The sequence below is a fragment of the Nerophis ophidion genome, linkage group LG06, assembly GCF_033978795.1.
Source record: "Nerophis ophidion isolate RoL-2023_Sa linkage group LG06, RoL_Noph_v1.0, whole genome shotgun sequence".
In the NCBI taxonomy this organism is placed as follows: domain Eukaryota; kingdom Metazoa; phylum Chordata; class Actinopteri; order Syngnathiformes; family Syngnathidae; genus Nerophis; species Nerophis ophidion.
This window is the reverse complement of record NC_084616.1, coordinates 75,749,973-75,772,514: the sequence shown is the minus strand read 5'-3', so window position 1 is coordinate 75,772,514 and position 22,542 is coordinate 75,749,973. Positions and strand designations below refer to the sequence as shown.

Genomic DNA, 22,542 nt, shown 5'->3' with positions numbered 1-22,542 from the left:
TGCAGTCATCAAAAGAGCCACATCTGGCTCTAGAGCCATAGGTTCCCTACCCCTGGGTTAGAGTGTCCGCCCTGAGATCGGTAGGTTGTGAGTTCAAAACCCCGGCTGAGTCATACCAAAGACTATAAAAATGGGAGCCATTACCTCCCTGCTTGGCACTCAGCATCAAAGGATGGAATTGGGGGTTAAATCACCAAAAATTATTCCACGGGCGCGGCCACCGCTGCTGCCCACTGCTCCCCTCACCTCCCAGGGGGTGATCAAGGGTGATGGGTCAAATGTAGAGAATAATTTCACCACATTTAGTGTGTGTGTGACAATCTTTGGTACTTTTTTAACTATCAAATTTGTCCTAGCATCTGAATTTTTGAGCAGACACTATATAACAGACCTGTAATCTGTAATAATCAGCTTCACGTGTACTATCCAACCTTTAGTACAGGGGTAGGGAACCTATGGCTCTAGAGCCAGATGTGGCTCTTTTGATGACTGCATCTGGCTCTCAGATAAATCTGAGCTGACATTGCTTAACACGATAAGTAATGAATGATTCCACTTGTAATCACAGTGTTAAAATTAACGTTCAAAATATAAAACATTCTCATGCATTTTTAATCTATCCATCCGTTTTCCACCGCACCTGTTCAAGAAGTTGCGTTAATGGTAAGAAGTTATTTATTTATTATTGGTTAGTGTAGGGCTTGCCCTCCTGGGGGTTCTTCAGACCACCAAGCACCGACATGAGAGCCTGTTTCAGGGTTACAATATTGTTTTATTTTTCAATAAGTCTCTCAGTTGCTTTTCAGCAATTATCTTTTTCTTTTTCGTTCTCGCTCGCGCTCTGGCTCCAGCCCCGACCCCATCTCTCCTCCTGGCCGCTGCTTATAACAGAGCGACAGGTGATTAGATAACAAGGCCCAGGTGGGCCATCTACGCACCTGTCGCTGATTTCTAGGCTGATCCTGGCAACACCCCGCTTCGCTGAAGGCCCACAGGCCACGCCCCTCCACAGTTAGCTTCAGAATAACAATGTTATTACAAAGAATAAGAGACCTATTGTACAATAGAAATGTTGGTCTTACTTAAAAATGCACGCGTTTAGTTGTGTTCAGTGTTAAAAAAAATATCATATGGCTCTTACGGAAATACATTTTTAAATATTTGGCTTCTTGGCTCTCTCAGCCCTGCTCTAGAGCCAGATGTGGCTCTTTTGATGACTGCACCTGGCTCTCAGATAAATCGTAGCTGACATTGCTTAACACGGTGAGTAATTAATAATTCCACTTGTAATCACAGTGCTAAAAATAGCGTTCAAAATTTAAAACATTCTCATGCATTTTCGTCCATCCATCCGGTTTCTACCGCACTTGTTCAAGAAGTCGCATTAATGGTAAGAAGTATGTTATTTTTGGTTAGCCTCAGAATAACAATGTTATTAAAAAGAATAAGAGACTTATTATACTCAAACAATTTTGGTATTTTCTAAAAATGCACACACAGTTGTATTCAGTGTTAAAAAAAAATGATATGGCTCTCACGGAGATACTTTTAAAAATATTTGGCTTGAATGGCTCTCTCAGCCAAAAAGGTTCCCGACCCCTGCTTTAATAAATCAGGCCCTTAATGCTAACTAAAAAAAACTATGAATAGACGAATGGATCAAAAACCTCTTGACACCAGCTACTTATTCCTCTAACATTTTAGCTGAAAATAGATATTTTTTCCGGTCCCATCACATGTTTACACAACTCCTTTTAATTTTTTTTTATTTTTTTTTGTATGTCATGAAAAAGGGAGTTTTTTTGGGTTGGTGCACCAATTGTAAGTGTATCTTGTGTTTTTTTAATGTTGATTTAATAAAATAAATAAATAAAGAAGTACATACAGTATATTAAAGGCCTACTGAAATGAGATGTTCTTATTTAAACGGGGATAGCAGGTCCATTCTATGTGTCATACTTCATCATCTCGCCATATTGCCATATTTTTGCTGAAAGGATTTAGTAGAGAACACAGACGATAAAGTTCGCTAATAAAAAAGCCTTGCCTTTACCGGAAGTCGCAGACGATGACGTCACAAGTGTGAGGGCTCCTCACATCCTCACATTGTTTATAATGGGAGCCTCCAGCAGCAAGAGCTATTCGGACCGAGAAAATTACAATTTCCCCGTTAATTTGAGCGAGGATGTGTATTTCCTTGTTTGTATTCGTCGCCATGGTTTCGCCATTTGATTCACCTGCTCTGGCGTCAGGCGCACCTGTGTTCTGATTATTATTTGTGTATTTATACCAGGGGTCGGGAACCTTTTTGGCTGAGACAGCCATGAAAGCCAAATATTTCAAAATATATTTCCGTGAGAGCCATATCATATTTTTTTAACACTGAATACAACTAAATGCGTGCATTTTTAAGTAAGAACAACATTTTTGGATTATAAGAAGTCTCTTATTCTTTTTAACAACATTGTTATTCTAAAGCTAACCAATAATAAATAAAATGTCATGTCTGTTGATCATGTTTTTGCTTGGCCATGTGCTGTTTGTCCTTTGGACTCTTTAAGTTCCTGTTTTTTTCCACTCCCTTGTCTGGTTTCCTTGGTTACCCATTTTGTCCACCTGTCTCTGGTGGACAAAATGCGCGCTCACCTGCTTCCCGAGCACTGATCAGAGGCAGTATTTAAGCTCGTCTTTGCCAGTCAGTCGCCCTGTGCTGACTTGTTTCATGCCTTGCCATAGTTTCATGCTTCATGCCATGCCAAGTGAGTTTTGTTTGATTTATGTTCATAGTCTGTTTATGCGTTAGCTTTGTTCCTTAGCCCAAGTTGTGCCTCCGCTGTGAGCGATTTTTGTTTGTATTTTTTTTTTGTTTAAATTAAATCATGTTTTTACCTAAATGCCATGTCCCGAGTAGTCCGTGTGCCTTGCTGGGGGGACGACCCTGCAGCAAGCTGCGACCCCCCCATCGTGACATAAAATACTTCTTACCATTAATGCAACTTCTTGAACAGGTGCGGTAGAAAACGGATGGATGGATTTAAATGCATGAGAATGTTTTATATTTTGCACGTTATTTTTAGCACTGTGATTACCAGCGAAATTATTCATAATTATCGCGTTAAGCAACGTCAGCTAAGATTTATCTGAGAGCCAGATGCAGTCATCAAAAGAGCCACATCTGGTTCTAGAGCCATAGGTTCCCTACCCCTGATTTAAGCCCACCTGATTCCTTGGTTCGCTCTCAGCTCATTGTTTGCGTTACGCAACAAGTCACGTATGTATTCGGTCTTATGTTTTCCATGTGCTAAGTTCCGCCTTAGCTTCGCGTTGCATTCGTCACATTTTTGTACTTTTGTCTCCAGCTAAGTTTAGCATTAGCTTCCCGCGCGTAGACACGCGCTTTATTTTCCCTTTTTTGTACCAGTGTTCTTTTGTTTTAAATATTAAATCAAGTTCCTACCTACAATCCTGCCTGACTGGTCGTTGTGCATCCAAGAGGTGGAAAATCCGCGCAACCAGATGCGCTGCAAAGCGTGACAGGATGAAAGATTCGTGGATGATGATATTGATAGCGAAGGACTAGAAAAAAGAAAAAAAAAAGGTGATAGCATTGGGACGGATTCAGATGTTTTTTAGACACATTTACTAGGAAAATTCTGGGAAATCCCTTATTTTTCTATTGTGTTGCTAGTGTTTTAGTGAGTTTAATAGTACCTGATAGTCGGAGGTGTGTGTCTACGGGTGTCTTGACGCCAGTCTCTGAGGGAAGTCGACGGTATGGACGGCGCAAGCTCAGCTGATCTCCGGTAAGAGGCGACTTTTTACCACTAATTTCTCACCGAAACCTGCCGGTTGACAAGTGGTCGGGAACCATGTTCGCTTGACCGCTCTGATCCATAGTAAAGCTTCACCTCCTTAAAACTCATCTGTATACTCTAGCCTTTAAATAGACCTCCTTTTTAGACCACTTGATCTGCCGCTTCTTTTCTTTTTTCTCCTATGTCCCCCCCTCCCTTGTGGAGGGGGTCCGGTCCGATGACCATGGATGAAGTACTGGCTGTCCAGAGTCGAGACCCAGGATGGACCGCTCGTCGGGACCCAGGATGGACCGCTGGCCTGTGTATCGGTTGGGGACATCTCTACGCTGCTGATCCGCCTCCGCTTGAGATGGTTTCCTGTGGACGGGACTCTCGCTGCTGTCTTGGATCCGCTTTGAACTGAACTCTCGCGACTGTGTGGATCCATTATGGATTGAACTTTCACAGTATCATGTTAGACCCGCTCGACATCCATTGCTTTCGGTCCCCTAGAGGGGGGGGGGGGGGGTTGCCCACATCTGAGGTCCTCTCCAAGGTTTCTCATAGTCAGCATTGTCACTGGCGTCCCACTGGATGTGAATTCTCCCTGCCCACTGGGTGTGAGTTTTCCTTGCCCTTTTGTGGGTTCTTCCGAGGATGTTGTAGTCGTAATGATTTGTGCAGTCCTTTGAGACATTTGTGATTTGGGGCTATATAAATAAACATTGATTGATTGATTGACCTCCGGGAATTTTAAACAACAAAACACTTTAATAAAAAATATATTCTGCGGCCGGGGACCACTGCCATATAGTACAAATAATGGCTTAACCACGCCGCTTTGCAGTCAGCCTCTTGGTAATATGTCGCCCTCTAGTGGTAAACCTTGTACAGTGCAACCCAAACTCTTAAGACCTTAGGTTAGTGCTGTTAGTACAATATGTACAGTTGTGATCAAAATTATTCAACCCACACACAATTTTGGTGTTTTAGCAAGTTGGACATTTATTCCGTATTTTGTTTATAGTCATATCAAATAAAGATGTGTCAAATAGACAAATGCAACTTCAATTGTAACACTGTATTTTACAAAATACCAAAAAAGGACATTTTTCTTAATATCTCATTGACAAAATGATTCAACCCCCTAGTTCCATGCATCTTTAGTACTAAGTAGAACACCCTTTGGCAGTAATGACATCCTTCAAAGGTGATACATAAGCTTCTTGCAAGCATCTACAGTATTTTAGCCCATTCCTCTTGGGCAAAGGCCTCCAGTTCATTCATATTCTTGGGCTTGCGTGCTGCAACTGCCTTCTTCAAGTCCCACCACAGCTTTTCTAGAGGATTTAGGTCTGGCGACTGTGAAGGCCACTCCAGAGTCTTCCAGCCCTTCTTCTGCAACCACTCTGATGTTGATTTGGAGGTATGCTTGGGATCCTTGTCCTGTTGGAAGGTCCAACGTCTCCCAAGCCTCAGCTTCATGACATTTGCAGCTAATATATCCTGCTAGGAAATAGAATTCATAATGCCTTGAACGCGCTGGAGATTCCCGGTACCTGAGGCAGAGAAACAGCCCCAGAGCATGATTGACCCCCCACCATGCTTAACAGTAGGCAAGGTGTTCTTTTTGTAAGCTTCATTTTTTTCTCCTCCAGACATAACGTTGATTCATAGGCCCAAAGAGTTCCAGTTTTGTCTCATCACTCCATAGAACAGTTTCCCAAAACCTTTGGGGTTTGTCCAGATGATTTTTGGCATACTGGAGTCTATTTTCCTTGTGCCTGGTAGTCAGAAGTGAGGTGTGCCTGGGAGTTCTGGCATGGAGGCCTTCATCTCGTAGTTTGCTCCTTATTGTCTGGGACGAAACCTGCGTTCCCCCCTCTGCAATGTCCTGTTGTAGTTCCTCAGCTGTTACCCGGGGGTTTTTCACCACTGTACGCACACAGCATCCTCTTTCTACCACGCCCAGGTAGTGTTTCCACTGTGCCTTTAGCTTTAAACTTGCCAATTATGCTCCCAACTGTGTCTCTTGGAATGTGTAATGTCTTTGCTATTTTCTTATATCCATATCCTTTCTTATGAAGAGAAATGACCTCCTCTCTTGACTTCTTTGACCACTCCCTGGACTTCACCATGTTGCAAATACACCATTGACCATCTACAAGAAGCTGAGCGTCACAGTCTTTTTCAATCAGTTTAATTGTTGCTCGTTATGGTTCTAATCACATCTACAGGTGTTTTCAACACCTGATGGAAAAGACCTTATTCAAATTCTGTTCTTAAGAGTTATGATCTTCAAGGGGTTGAATCATTTTGTCAATGAGATATTAAGAAAAATGTCCTTTTTTGGTATTTTGTAAAATACAGTGTTATAATTGAAGTTGCATTTGTCTATTTGACACATCTTTATTTGATATGACTATAAACAAAATACGGAATAAATGTCCAACTTACTAAAACACCAACATTGTGTGGGGGTTGAATAATTTTGATCACAACTGTAAAAAATGAATATCCCTATCTGTGTTAAACCATAAGTCATTATATGTTTACACATAATTCGAACTGTGGGGGAGAAATCACACAACATGTACCAATGTCGGTTTTGAGCAGAATATTGTTGGCGTATTGATTAGTAAAACATAAAATGGGCTCAAATATGCACTGGTTTTAATGTACAGTGATGCATGTATAATGATCAATAATATAGTGACTTACTCGATGGACGGTTGTGTTTTTGGTCCAGCTGGCCGTGGACGTTTCCAGGTGATTCAGGCGCCTTCATTAATTCAGCTTGGCTGTAAAAATCCAGATTTGCAGGGTGACCATGTTGCATTTTCCCGGCTTCCGTCTGCTCCAGCGTTTCCACCTCTTCTTCGTGCTCGTTTCAATAAGAAAAAGATAAGGTTGTGAATCCTGATTTGTTCAAAAATAGTCGTTTCTGTTGTCTGTTACTTAGTCTGCCATGATTAGAAACACTCGCGTTTGATTACTTAAAGAATTTGAAAAACGTATTCGGGTGTTACCATTTAGTGGTCAATTGTACGGAATATGTACCGTGCCTTTAGCAACACAAACACAGCCGGTGTTTACATTCCCGAAAGATGACAGTGAAGCTTTACTATGGAACAGAGCGGTCAAGCGAACATAGTTCCCTACCACATGTCAACCGGCAGGTTTCGGTGAGAAAATTGTGGTAATAAGACAGCTCTTACCGTAGACATGAGCGGAGAGCTTGCGTCGTTCCTCGTGCACCTGTCAAAGACGCAGCTACGGACTCTCTTGCCTCCTCCTACCGGCCGCCCCCGAACATGGGATGCTTCCACCGTGGAGGAGGGCGGGAAAAAAAAAAAAATCTCAGCCCGACCCCAACGGCCTTCGCTTCGCCTCGTCGAGAAACGTGGCTTCCCTCAGAGACACTGGCGGTCACCACACCCCTCCGACTTTCATTTACGAACATATAATTCCACTAAAACACTAGTAACACAATAAGCAGATAGGGGATTTTCCAGAATTATCGTAGTAAATGTGTCTAATAACATCTGAATCGCTCCCACTTCCCTCGTCTTTTTTTTTTTCCTAGTCCTTCACTCTCACTTTCCTCATCCATGAATCTTTCATCCTCGCTGAAATTAAGGGGGAAATCGTCGCTTTATTGGTACGAATCACTCTCGCTGCTGGTGGCCATGATTGTGAAGTGAATTATATAGCGCTTTTTCTCTAGTGACTCAAAGCGCTTTACATAGTGAAACCCGATATCTAATTTTTTACATTTAAACCAGTGTGGGTGGCACTTGGAGCAGGCGGGTAAAGTGTCTTGCCCAAGGACACAACGGCAGTGACTAGGATGGCTGAAGCGGGGATCGAACCCGCAACCCTCAAGTTGCTGGCACGGCCGCTCTACCAACCGAGTTATACCGTGAGGAGCTCCACAACCCGTGACGTCACGCGCACATCGTCTGCTACTTCCGGTACAGGCAAGGCTTTTTTATTGGCCGCCAAAAGTTGCAAACTTTATCGTCGATGTTCTCTACTAAATCCATTCAGCAAAAATATGGCAATATCGGGAAATGATGAAGTATGACACATAGAATGGACCTGCTATCCCCGTTTAAATAAGAAAATCTCATTTCAGTGGGCCTTTAAAATCCTAAAAAAAGAAAAGAAAAAAGACGTGTTGGTGTCAAGGTGGAAGAGGGGTTAGTGCGTCTGCTTCATAATACGAAGTTCCTGCAGTCCTGGGTTCAAATCCAGGCTCGGGATCTTCCTGTGTGGAGTTTGCATGTTCTCCCCGTGAATGCGTGGGTTCCCTCCGGGTACTCCGGCTTCCTCCCACTTCCAAAGACATGCACCTGGGGATAGGTTGATTGGCAACACTAAATGGTCCCTAGTGTGTGAATGTGAGTGTGAATGGTGTCTGTCTATCCGTGTTGGCCCTGTGATGAGGTGGCGACTTGTCCAGGGGGTACCCCGCCTTTCGCCCGATTGTAGCTGAGATAAGCGCCAGTGCCCCCCGCGACCCCAAAAAGGGAATAAGCGGTAGAAAATGGATGGATGGATGGATGGGATTTTCCAGAATTATCCTAGTAAATGTGTCTAATAACATCTGAATCGCTCCCACTCCCCTCGTCTTTTTTTATTTCTAGTCCTTCACTCTCACTTTCCTCATCCATGAATCTTTCATCCTTGCTCAAATTAATGGGGAAATCGTCGCTTTCTCGGTCCGAATCGCTCTCGCTGCTGGTGGCCATGACTGTTAACAATGTGAGGATGTGAGGAGCTCCACAACCCGTGACGTCACGCGCACATCGTCTGCTACTTCCGGTAAAGGCAAGGCTTTTTTATTAGCGACCAAAAGTTGTGAACTTTATCGTCGATGTTCTCTACTAAATCCTTTCAGCAAAATATGGCAATATCGCGAAATGATCAAGTATGACACATAGAATGGACCTGCTATCCCCGTTTAAATAAGAAAATCTCATTTCAGTACGCCTTTAAAATCCTAAAAGAAAAGAAAAAAGACATGTTGTCTCTTCTGATTGTGAACAATGGGCAAAATTCCTTAAAAAGTGCAGTTCCTCTTTAAGTTGATGATACATGGCCACATTTCTAATCTGCTGAAAAGAAAAGAGAACTTGCATCTTCATTTCTCCTGTTTTAATATTAGAGTCATAATGATGGGGGCTGGTAACGGTTACAGTGAATCCATCCGCTCTCAGTGTCATGTAAACAGGAGGAGGAAAAGGCAGTTTAAGACGCAACGTTTCAGTTCATGCAGTCAGGAAAATGTGGTTGCGGTCCGGTTTGGAGTTGCGGACAAGCTATGGCACATCTTAGCAGGAGTGAAGTGGCGACACGACACTAACAGTCAATAAAAAGTCACTATTTTGCATGTTTGACACGAAGAACCCTGTCAATCACAGACATCATTTCCATGCCATGTCGTGCAATATCTTCTTTTAACACGGTATAGTATATGTGTAATATCTATTCTGTACACGCCTCAATAAATATTATGTGGCATTCATAAATACAAGGTGGATTCATTAAAAGCAGGTTCTTTTCAGTGGTGAAATGGTTAAATAACAACAAAGGGAGAACTATTAGAAACTACTGCAAAAACCGACATTTTAGGGGAAATACTGGTGCGTACATTTGGTATTGTTTTCTTTATGGTGTGTTTGGGTGCATAGTGAGCAGTAAGGAGAATGTTCTCATTGACTGTACAGCAGGGGTGTCCAAAGTGTGGCCCGGGGGCCATTCGTGGCCCGCAGCACATCAATCTAAAAATAATAAAATATATATATATTTTTTTTTTGACCATTAAAAAGTGGAATAAAAGAGCAAATAGGTGAAATGCAAGGAGAAAAAGTTGCATTGTTGACTCTAATAACACCATTTTTAAAATAATTTCTCCAAAAATAATAATGAATAAAAATCAATGTTGCTATAAATTGTTGATTGATTGAAGGACTAAAAGAACATAAATGCAACAAACATAAAAACGTGAAAAATATGAAAATTAGAAAGAAAAAAAATGTCCATACTAATACTAATTGTCCTATTGATTGTTATTATAAATATACTAAACCAATTACAATATATTATCTGAAGCTGATATAGAGATGTAAGTGTTGAATGAAAAAAAATTTAAATACAAATTAAAAAGCATGACCTTTTTATGAGTGGGGCACTTTTGGATCGCTTTGCTAAAAAAAAATAATAATAATAATAATAAATTCAAATACATTTTGCTATGAATTATTGACCTATTTAGGGATCCAATTACTTCACATTAAATATTTCACTTTGAAAATCTTTTTGGGAAAAATATTGTGTATTTTGTATTTTGCCTAAAAAATAGGGTTTCGACAAAAAGCTCGTAAAAAGTAAAACAAATAATGAAGTGAAGTGAATCGTGAATTATATTTATATAGCGCTTTTCTCAAGTGACTCAAAGCGCTTTACATAGTGAAACCCAATATCTAAGTTACATTTAAACCAGTGTGGGTGGCACTGGGAGCAGGTGGGTAAAGTGTCTTGCCCAAGGACACAACGGCAGTAACTAGGATGGCACAAGCGGGAATCGAACCTGCAACCCTCAAGTTGCTGGCACGGCCACTCTACCAACCGAGCTATTCCGCCCCAATAGTAGAATTAGCGATTCAAGGGTTTTATGAAAAAAAAAAAAATATGACTTATATTGAAACTTGTTTAAGACTGAAACCCTTCTGGGTCCTTAAGACCTAACTTGAGGGAGCCCCGATAATAAAAAATTTTTTAAAAAGTGTATATTGTATTGGTTTGGAAATGAAAAAAATATCAACTTGGCCCCAGTGTACTTTGATTTTTCAATGTGCGGACCTCAGTGGAAAAAGTTTGGACACCCCTGCTGTACAGTAATATCATTTCAACACTGAATTTAAAAAAGCAGGGAGGTCATAACTGGTGGAATGCGTGAGTGGGTGACAAAGAGAGAGAGAGAGAGAGAGAGAGAGAGAAAGGCGGCGAGGCTATAGTTGCGGGATGGGGGGAAGGTTGAGTGTTTCCAGGGCGCTGTGGTAGAGCTCTCGCAAGGCTCTCAAGAGATACAGGCGGCAGAACATCTGGTTGAAGAGGTGAGGCAGCGGTTCCTGAATGGGACGAAGGAAGGAGGAAAGCCAGTGAAACATCATGAAGAGCAGGGAGGAACCTGCACAAAAATGCCAGTAAGCTTGTACAATTTGAAATGGAAGCTTCACACATTAAGTCAGCCTTTTTCTTCTTGTGGCATTTTATTGCAGAAGTCAAATCTAAAGGTTGTGATGTGCGATAACACTGATTTTCTTTCCGATCCGATACCAAGTAAAATACAGGCTGGTATGGAATTCTGATCTGATTCTTTGAGTAAAAATACATAATATGTCTGCTGAAAATGAAAAAGTTGTGTATTTCATATAATAACACAAATAGTAGAAGATAGTTATTTTTTTCTAACTATATATTGAGGTACTAGTGTCAATCTGAAAAACAATGTAATACAACAGAAAAAACAGCGGACAAAATCATTAACCATGAATTGATCAACGTGGACCTCGACTTAAACAAGTTGAAAAACTTATTGGGGTGTTACCATTTAGTGGTCAATTGTACGGAATATGTACTGTACTGTGCAATCTACTCATAAAAGTCTCAATCAATCACACAAAGTGCAAAAAAATGGTGTATCCTATCATAAAAAAGGAAAGAAGAAAAATAATAAAAGCATTGAAATTAATTAAATAAGAACAACTAGTATAATTTGTTTCAAATTCAAAATAGGATGAAAATAATGAACATTCGAGGTGGTGGAAATAATCGATTTTTAGATGCATCGCAATTCGGACATGGACGTTTATAAAATAAACGTCAATAATTGATCATCGATTTATTAATTGTAAATAAAGTATAGAAGACAGTTCTAAAACTTGGCTGACTGCATCGAGCCTCCTCACCGAGAGATCCATCCAGCTCCTTGATTATAGGCCACTTATGTCCCAGGTTTTCACACTTTTCTATTAATTTAATAAATGTAATTAGAATTAATTTAACTATTTCGTATTACAAATGCAGTGTTTTTAAAAGTTGCAAGTGATAAATGCTTATTTAGTGAAACGAGAAGAAATGTAAAATTGCATCAATATACAAAACCCAAAACCAGTGAAGTTGGCACTTTGTTTAATGGGTAAATAAAAACAAAATAAAATGATTTGCAAATCCTTTTCGACTTATATTCAATTGAGTAGACTGCAAAGAGAAGATGCTTAATGTTCGAACTCGAAAACTGTTATTTTTTTGCAAATATTAGCTCATTTGGAATTTGATGCCTGGAGCATGGAGTATATTGTAAATACATTGAGAACAGGAAGTGAACAAAAGTTTTAGCAACTGTTATGTAAAAGAAAAGGGGTAGGATTAAATAAGCTCTGCTTCTTCCTACTCCTTTTTGAACATGTTGAAAAAACAAACTGGAAATTGTGATGTATCATGTTGTATGCTTGCATGTTCGAAATAAACTCAAACTCAACTCAACATGTTTCAAAAAAGCTGGCACAAGTGGCAAAAAAGACTGGGGAAGTTGAGGAATGCTCATCAAACACTTATTTGGAAGATCCCACAGGTGAACAGGCTAATTAGGGAACAGGTGGGTGCCATGATTGGCTATAAAAGCAGCTTCCATGAAATGCTCAGTCATTCACAAACAAGGATGGGGCGAGGGTCACCACTTGGTGAACAAATGCGTCAGCAAATTGTCCAACAGTTTTAGAACAACATTTCTCAACGAGCTATTGCAAGGAATTTAGGGATTTCACCATCTACGGTCCGTAATATCAAAAGGTTCAGAGAATCTGAAGAAATCACTGCACGTAAGCGGCAAGGCCCATGATCTTCGATCCCTCAGGAGGTACTGCATCAAAAAGCGACATCAGTGTGTAAAGGATATCACCACATGGGCTCAGAACTACTTCAGAAAACCACTGTCAGTAACTACAGTTCGTTGCTACATCTGTAAGTGCAAGTTAAAACTCTACTATGCAAGGCGAAAGCCATTTATCAACAACACCCAGAAACGCTGCCTGCTTCGCTGGGCCCGAGCTCATCTAAGATGGACTGATGCAAAGTGGAAAAGGGTTCTGTGGTCTGACGACTTTACATTTGCAATTGTTTTTGGAAACTGTGGACGTCTTGTCTTTCAGATCAAAAATGCTGTCTGGCTCGCTTTGTACAAATAAAACATGAAATATGGGCTTATACTTTACAGATAGTGTAATATGATTGTTCATGTTTTTCAGTCAGTACACTGCAAAAACTGAAATCTAAATAAGATTAAATATCTCAAATAAGGGTGATATTTGCTTATTTTCTGTCTGATAAGAGAATTCTTCCCACTAAGCAGATTTTATGTTACAGTGTTTTACTTGTTTTAAGGGTTTTGGTCCGAAATGATCTCAGTAAAATATTACAGCTTGTAACTGAGATTTGATGACCTATGTTGAGTAAAACATGCTTCAAACAAGAATATCAACTGTTGCAAAAATATAAAATTAAATTTTTTAAAGTAATATCTTATTTCAAGCATGAAAAAAAAATAATGACTGTGACACAATTGAGTCTCATAATTAAAACATGACAGCCAAATGCACTTTGCGGTTTTATTTTCCATGAAACCATAGAAAATACACACTCATATAGTAATACAGTTGTTATTGGTGAGAATATACTTATTTTAAAGGTATTTTTGTGTTCATTGATGTTAGCTAATTTTACTTGTTTTGGAAAGTCTTGACAAGCCAAATTTTCTTGTTCTATTGGCAGATAATTTCACCAATAGCACAAAGTAGAATAGAAAAATAGTTCAAATAAAATACCCCTATTTATTTTTTTTTCTTGTTTTTGAACACTGACTTTTTGCAGTGTGATAGTGAAGTGAAGTGAATTATATTTATATAGCGCTTTTTTCCTAAAGTGTCTCAAAGCACTTTACACAGTGAAATAGTATATATCTGTACCATGAATTGATTTACGTGGACCACGTGGACAACTTAAACAAGTTGAAAAACCTATTCGGGTATTAACATTTAGTGGTCAATTGTACGGAATATGTACTGAACTGTGCAATTTTCTAATAAAAGTTTCAATCAGTCACTGAAATAAGTATTTTTGGCCTTGACTTAATATTTTTTTGCAGTTTGTACATTTCCTAAAAGGTGTAATGATGGCAAGAGCTTGACTGTGGAACAGATTAGTTCCATTTCCAGCCATTGTTATGGGAAAAATAGTATAAAGAACAACAAACAAGGCCTCACCCCCAGTACATGGACTCTGTTGTAGTACGAGCTGAAGTCTTTACTGAGAGACACCAGAAACTTGCAGATCTGTGGGGAAAAACAACAACAAACAATGTTAATTATGTTACCTACATGGAAAACACCAGCATGAGGTTCCCATTCCACCTGCTCCGTTTTAAGATTGACTCTAGCCACGCCTCCTTCACAGTCTAACGCCTGCCCTGATTGGTCCAGCAGCTCAGAAAAGGGAATGAGGTAATTGAAGAGGAGGAGCCACTCGCCCTGCACAACAACAACAACAACCAAAAAATATATAAATAGAAAAACAGTAACAGACACTTTGAAATAAATAAAATGTCACCTCTTCTTTGAGGGCAGAGAAGTCCAGTTCTGAACCATCTGGGATTTCTGGGTACAGACCTGATGACAGGAGGTGAAATAAAAAACAATGCAACAAAATATGCGGTTTCATTCAAGATAAAAGTACATAACAGTTGATGCATATATTCCGATATCCGGCATATACCTGAATAACATGATTTAGTATGCACCTTGATGCGGTAATAATTTAGCCATTGTTAGTGTTGCGTCTGACCAGTCTTGCTTTCAGGGAAATAAAGTCACTGGTCAATCCCAAATTCTTTCAGATGACATGTATGCAGAGTAAGAAGGACCATCAAGACAGAATGGGAATATCATCAAGTTTTACTAAACCTTTAGGAGACCAGTCCTACAGTGCGCTAATACCAGCATCTAGAAGAGCTCTGAAAATCAAACGGGAAGAGACCACTTATTGAATACGAAAACAGCCCCCACCAACATTCCCTCTAAAAGGTGCGCGCCTGAGCAATTCCGCACAGCTCACGAGTCCTCTGCCCACGGCAAATCTATGCCGCGCACAAAATACAATAAAAAAATAATCAATTTTCAAAGTAACTGACAACAAGAGGCCACAACAGAGACAACGGTTTTAGTTATCAGTGTTCAATTATTGTAACGACTGTCGAGACGCTTTGAGGAGGACATCAATTCCATCGATCACTTTATTGAGCAAAATTCTTTATAAACACATGACCAAAAACATTTGCTAAACAATTTCTATCTAGCAAAGCTGGTCATTTTCTGCCGTACAAAGCAGACCAAAACCAACTTTGCCATCTGTCATTATCAACAGCGGCCGCTCTCTTTCTCACTTGTGCCAACACATGCACATTTGGCACTGAGCCAGTGATGCGTTTACAGCATGGGTGTCAAACTCTGGCCCGCGGGCCAAATTTGGCCCGCCGTCTAATTTCATTTGGCCCTTGAGGCAATATCAAATTAACATTAGAGCTAGCCCGCCGCTGTAACACCGCATTCACCAATAATACTCATACTCGTCAACCCGCCCGATTTTCCCGGGAGACTCCCGAAGTTCAGTGCCCCTCCAAAATTTCTCCAGATTTCCACCAGGACAATAATATTGGGGGCGGGCCGTAAAAGCACTGCCTTTGGCGTTCTCTACATGTCGCCACGTCCGCTTTTCCTCCATACAAACAGCGTGCCGGCCCACTCACATAATATATGCGGCTCATATACACACACAAGTGTATGCAAGGCATACTTGGTCAAAAGCCATACAGGTCACACTGAGGGTCACACTGTTACAAATATACACCACACAGTGAACCCACAGCAAACAAGAATGACAAACACATTTTGGGAGAACATCCGCACCGTAACACAACATAAACACAACCGAACAAATACCCAGAACCCCATCACTAACTCTTCCGGGACGCTACAATATACACCCCTGCTACCACCAAACCCCGGCCAAACTCAAACCCGCCGCCGAAAAGAGGCATTCAATTTGTATTTTTATTTTATTTGATATGCCATTGATATTTTTTAAGTACTATTATTTTAAACTCGATTTTGCATGTCACTATAAAGTTATATAAGCCTTGCTTGTTCAATATTCAATGCAAAACTTGTTCGGGTCCCTATTAAAGGATTCATTTGTTCAACCTCGGCCCGCAGCTTCGCTCAGTTTTAAATTTTGGCCCGCTCTATATTTGAGTTTGACACCCCTGGTTTACAGCCACACAAAAAGTTGGACATTTTCGACACCGCACATTATGTGTAGTTCCAGTTCGTTACACTATGAGTTAGAAATCAAATGTGTGCTCATTCTACTGCCATGTATTAAGAATTTTAATTTCTAAATATCATGTAATGCTGTTATTATATTAAAGAAATACTAATAAAAGAGATATATATTTTACGAACGGGAAGTTACAGCAATGTACACATGATCCAGTGCTTACATCTCATTGTGCGACATGTCAATGTTTTAATGGGAACTAAATGCCATATCTGAAAGGGGTACACATTATTTCCAAAGCAGGATCACCACCCAGACACACACTACTAGTAAACAGCTCATTGAAAAACAATATTTGTTGTTCTTGTCATTGTAAGTGGGCCAAAACACTTACATTAGAAAATGATCACATGGAAGTGACTGCTGTCATTTGACTAGAATAGTAAGAAATGTAACTTGCTTTTAGTCAGGTTTGGGCCAGGTGTGCTGCAGGTGTGGCCTCAATGTGCTCCACTGAATGCTCAAGGGGTTTTTGCGTTTGCTCACACACATGAAAAATTAGAGGGAACATTGGCCTCCCACCCTTCCCAGAAAGGAATACACCCTCTTTGTTCTAATACTGATAAGGTAACAAGGGAATACAACAACTCCCACAGTCAAACGATTCAAGGTAAGGGACACAGTTTACTTGTGGACATAAGATACAAGCAAAATATTAGCTGCTTTAAACATGACTACTAATAAAGAAAGAACTCCTAAAAACACATGCATTCCCCACAATGCAATTACAGTTGTGATCAAAATTATTCAACCCCCACACAATTTTGGTGTTTTTAGCAAGTTGGACATTTATTCCCTATTTTGTTTATAGTCATATCAAATAAAGATGCGTCAAATAGACAAATGCAACTTGAATTACAACATTATATTTTGTAACATACCAAACAGTGTCATTTCTCTTAATATCTCATTGACAAAATCATTCAACCCCTCGAAGATCATAACTCTTAAAAACAGAATTTTGAATAAGGTCTTTTCAATCAGGTGTTGAAAACACCTGTAGATGTGATTAGAACCATAATGAGCAACAATTAAACGGATTGAAAAAGACTGTGACGCTCAGCTTCTTGTAGATGGTCAATGGTGTATTTGCAACATGGTGAAGTCCAGGGAGTGGTCAAAGAAGTCAAGAGAGGAGGTCATTTCTCTTCATAAGAAAGGATATGGATATAAGAAAATAGCAAAGACATTACACATTCCAAGAGACACAGTTGGGAGCATAATTTGCAAGTTTAAAGCTAAAGGCACAGTGAAACACTACCTGGGCGTGGTAGAAATAGGTTGCTGCGTGCAACTGCTGTCCGGTATTTGAAGCGTACATTGGTGAAAAACCCCCGGGTAACAGCTGAGGAACTACAACAGGACATTGCAGAGGGGGGAACGCAGGTTTCGTCCCAGACAATAAGGCGCGCACTACGAAATGAAGGCATCCATGCCAGAACTCCCAGGCGCACCCCACTTCTGACTACCAGGCACAAGGAAAATAGACTCCAGTATGCCAAAAATCATCTGGACAAACCCCAAAGGTTTTGGGAAACTGTTCCATGGAGTGATGAGACAAAAGTGGAACTCTTTGGGCCTATGAATCGACGTTATGTCTGGAGGAGAAAAAATGAAGCTTACAAAGAGAAGAACACCTTGCCTACTGTTAAGCATGGTGGGGGGTCAATCATGCTCTGGGGCTGTTTCTCTGCCTCAGGTACCGGGAATCTCCAGCGCGTTCAAGGCATTATGAATTCTATTTCCTAGCAGGATATATTAGCTGCAAATGTCATGAAGCTGAGGCTTGGGAGACGTTGGACCTTCCAACAGGACAAGGATCCCAAGCATACCTCCAAATCAACATCAGAGTGGTTGCAGAAGAAGGGCTGGAAGACTCTGGAGTGGCCTTCACAGTCGCCAGACCTAAATCCTCTAGAAAAGCTGTGGTGGGACTTGAAGGCAGTTGCAGCACACAAGCCCAAGAATATGAATGAACTGGAGGCCTTTGCCCAAGAGGAATGGGCTAAAATACCTGTAGATGCTTGCAAGAAGCTTATGTATCACCTTTGAAGGATGTCATTACTGCCAAAGGGTGTTCTACTAAGTACTAAAGATGCATGGAACTAGGGGGTTGAATCATTTTGTCAATGAGATATTAAGAAAAATGTCCTTATTTGGTATTTTGTTGTGGTGAAGAAGGAGCTGAGCCAGAAGGCAAAGCTCTCAATTTACCGGTCGATCTACGTTCCCATCCTCACCTATGGTCATGAGCTTTGGGTCATGACCGAAAGGATAAGATCACGGGTACAAGCGGCCGAAATGAGTTTCCTCCGCCGTGTGGCGGGTCTCTCCCTTAGAGATAGGGTGAGAAGCTCTGCCATCCGGGAGGAACTCAAAGTAAAGCCGCTGCTCCTCCACATCGAGAGGAGCCAGATGAGGTGGTTCGGGCATCTGGTCAGGATGCCACCCGAACGCCTCACTAGGGAGGTGTTTAGGGCACGTCCAACCGGTAGGAGGCCACGGGGAAGACCCAGGACACGTTGGGAAGACTATGTCTCCCGGCTGGCCTGGGAACGCCTCGGGATCCCCCGGGAAGAGCTAGACGAAGTGGCTGGGGAGAGGGAAGTCTGGGTTTCCCTGCTTAGGCTGTTGCCCCCGCGACCCGACCTCGGATAAGCGGAAGATGATGGATGGATGGATGGATGGTATTTTGTAAAATACAGTGTTACAATTGAAGTTGCATTTGTCTATTTGACACATCTTTATTTGATATGACTATAAACAAAATACGGAATAAATGTCCAACTTGCTAAAACACCAAAATTGTGTGGGGGTTGAATAATTTTGATCACAAACTGTAGCTCCAGTTTAAAGTAAGATAAATAATGAATGAATGAATATTTTGCCTCCTCTCTAAATAACAATAATACAGGTTTATTAATAAGTGAGTGAAGTGAGGCTGTGCTACTTCCTGTCATTCGAGTACATATTTGTTGCTGTCGTTTGCTACAAACAGCGCCGACTGTGTCAAAATGTGGATTCCCGGGACCGCTCTCACCTTTCTCCACTCCTCTATCGTAGCTGTCAAACAGCGTGTGCAGTCGGGCGCAGTTGTACATCACAAACACTCCTCCTCGCGGCCCTTTGGTGGACACGCCCCCTTCCCTTTGGACGTCCAGAGTCACCTAAACACACCACCACTCCATTCATGCGCTGTTACATCAATCAATCATGACAATCAGTATCAATCAAAACGACGCCCGACATGGCGGTAATGGGGTACGTGAAATTTTTTAAAAATATTGTAAAAATAGCAACAATTCAAAAATCCTTTATAAATATATTTATTGAATAATACTTCAACAAAATATGAATGTAAGTTCATAAACTGCGAAAAGAAATGCAACAATGCAATATTCAGTGTTGACAGCTAGATTTTTTTGTGGACATGTTCCATAAATATTGATGTTAAAGATTTATTTGTGAAGAAATGTTTCGAATTAAGTTCATGAATCCAAATGTATCTTTATTACAATCCCCAAAGAGGGCACTTTAAGTTGATGATTAATTCTATGTGTAGAAATCTTTATTTATAATTGAATCACTTGCTTATTTTTCAACAAGTTTTTAGTTAATTAAATATCCTTATTTCCAAATAGTTCAAGAAGGACAACGACAAATGAGCAATATTTTGCACTGTTATACAATTAAATAAATCAGAAACTGATGACATAGTGCTGTATTTTACTTCTTTATCTCTTTTTTTCAACCAAAAATGATTTGCTCTGATTAGGGGGTACTTGAATTAAAAAAATGTTAACAGGCGGTACATCACTGAAAAAAGGTTGAAAACTACTGCAATAGACATCTGAAATGTGTAATATAGGAATAAAAAATGGAATTCGATTTAAAATGTAGTTGTCAAACAATTAGTAAAAAGAATTTTAAAGTTACTCAAAAAAAAGAGGTTGAAATGTTCAAAAAAATGTGTTTAAATATTGTGATCAACATGCATTTTAGTTGTTACTTCTTGAAATAATTGAGACAAAAAAGGATCAAACTATTTTGCAACGACCTGTAAATCATTAATCAAAGCCCGACTAGTTTTCTCAAAGACGCAAACAGGAAGTACATGTTCAAACAAAAATGGCAGCTAGTTTTTAATTATTTCTGACAAACAATTCTGCAATATTGTAAAAAAAACACAAACTGTGAATAGAGTGAGGTTCCCCAAGTTAGCGCATGGTTGCTATGTTCACACTCAAGATTTTATTTTATTTGTTTACACTTATGAACAAAAATAAGCTGAGTATTTTTTATTTTCTTACATTTGCATGTGAAAATGTTTAGCTCAAAACCTCAGGTTACGCCGTTTTTGTTTTCATCGTTTTATTACCATTGTTTTTGTTTGGGTTGAAACAAAGCAGATGATAGATTTTTGATTAACAAAATAATTAGTTGCATGTTACACCAACATCCCTCGCTCCTATTGGTAACAGTGATAAAATAAAAAAATAGAATTGTTGCATGTTGTACTAACAACGCCCTTCTCTCTTCTTGGTAAAAAACATTTAATGAAATAAAATGAAACAAATAACTCAATACATAAATAACTACATTTAATTATTGCATTTTATATAGTACCATCCCTTTCTCTTCTCGGTAAAAATATTAAAAACAAAAACGATAAATAAACCATTAGATAAATAGCTAAATAAATGAATAACTACAAACCCAGTTTCCATATGAGTTGGGAAATTGTGTTAGATGTAAATATAAACAGAATACAATGATTTGCAAATCCCTTTCAACCCATATTCAGTTGAATATGCTACAAAGACAACATATTTGATGTTCAAACTGATAAACATTTTTTTTTTTTTGCAAATCAATAACTGTAGAATTTGATGCCAGCAACACGTGACAAAGAAGTTGGTAAAGGTGGCAATAAATACTGATAAAGTTGAGGAATGCTCATCAAACACTTATTTGGAACATCCCACAGGTGTGCAGGCTAATTGGGAACAGGTGGGTGCCATGATTGGGTATAAAAACAGCCTCCATGAAATGCTAAGTAGTTCACAAACAAGGATTGAGCGAGGGTCCCCAATTTGTAAGCAAATTGTCGAACAGTTTTAGAACAACATTTCTCAACGAGCTATTGCAAGGAGTTTAGGGATTTTACCATCTACAATCCATAAAATCATCAAAAAGTTCAGAGAATCAGAAGAAATCATTGGACGTAAGCCATGATATTACGGACCTTTGATTCCTCAGCGGGTACTGCATCAAAAACCGACATCAGTGTGTAAAGGATATCACCACATGGGCTCTGGAACACTTCATAAAAAAACTATCAGTAACTACAGTTGGTCGCTACATCTGTAAGTGCAAGTTAAAACTCTGCTATACAAAGCAAAACCCATTTATCAACAACACCGAGGAACGTCGCTGGCTTGGCTGGGCCCCGAGCTCATCTAAGATGGACAGATGCAAAGTGGAAAAGTGTTCTGTGGTCTGACGAGTCCACATTTCAAATTATATTTGGAAACTGTGGACGTGGTGTCCTCCGGAACAAAGAGGAAAATAAACATCCAGATTGTTATAGCCGCAAAGTTCGAAAGCCAGCATCTCTGATGGTATGGGGGTGTATTAGTGCCCAAAGCATGGGTAACTTACACATCTGCGAAAGCACCATTAATGATAAAAGGTACATACTCTACAGGTTTTGGAGCAACATATGTTGTCATCCAAGCAACGTTATCGTGGACGCCCCTGCTTATTTCAGCAAGACAATGCCAAGCCAAGTGTTACAACGCGTGGCTTCATAGTAAAAGAGTGCAGGTACTTTCCTGGCCCGCCTGCAGTCCAGACCTGTCTACCATCTAAAATGTGTGGCGCATTATGAAGCGTAAAATACCACAGCGGAGACCCCGGACTGTTGAATGACTGAAGCTCTACATAAAACAAGAATGGGAAAGAATTCCACTTTCAAAGCTTCAACAATTACTTTCCTCAGTTCCCAAACGTTTATTGGGTGTTATTAAAAGAAAAGGTGATGTAACACAGTGATGAACATGCCCTTTCCCAACTACTTTGGCACGTGTTGCAGCCATGAAATTCTAAGTTAATGATTATTTGCAATAAAAAAATCAAGTTTATGAGTTTGAACATCAAATATCTTGTCTTTGCAGCGCATTCAACTGAATATGGGTTGAAAATTTGCAAATCATTGTATTCTGTTTATATTTACATCTAACACAATTTCCCAACTCATATGGAAACGGGGTTTGTACATTAAATTATTGCA

General features: G+C 40.0%; 1 protein-coding gene across 1 annotated transcript in view; it reads right to left on the bottom strand.

The window, feature by feature from the left end:
- Nucleotides 1–8,939: 8,939 nt before the first annotated feature.
- The window catches only part of dalrd3 (DALR anticodon binding domain containing 3), a 30,940-nt gene continuing 17,337 nt past the window's right edge, over nucleotides 8,940–22,542 (bottom strand). Inside the window, exons 9-13 of the mRNA XM_061904858.1 lie at nucleotides 19,291–19,417; nucleotides 14,466–14,524; nucleotides 14,270–14,386; nucleotides 14,123–14,191; nucleotides 8,940–10,930 (exon numbers count right to left, since the gene is read on the bottom strand). Of these exons, the coding sequence (XP_061760842.1) occupies nucleotides 10,811–10,930; nucleotides 14,123–14,191; nucleotides 14,270–14,386; nucleotides 14,466–14,524; nucleotides 19,291–19,417 (492 nt within the window). The 3' untranslated portion in view covers nucleotides 8,940–10,810. The remainder of the gene's footprint in view (nucleotides 10,931–14,122; nucleotides 14,192–14,269; nucleotides 14,387–14,465; nucleotides 14,525–19,290; nucleotides 19,418–22,542) is intronic.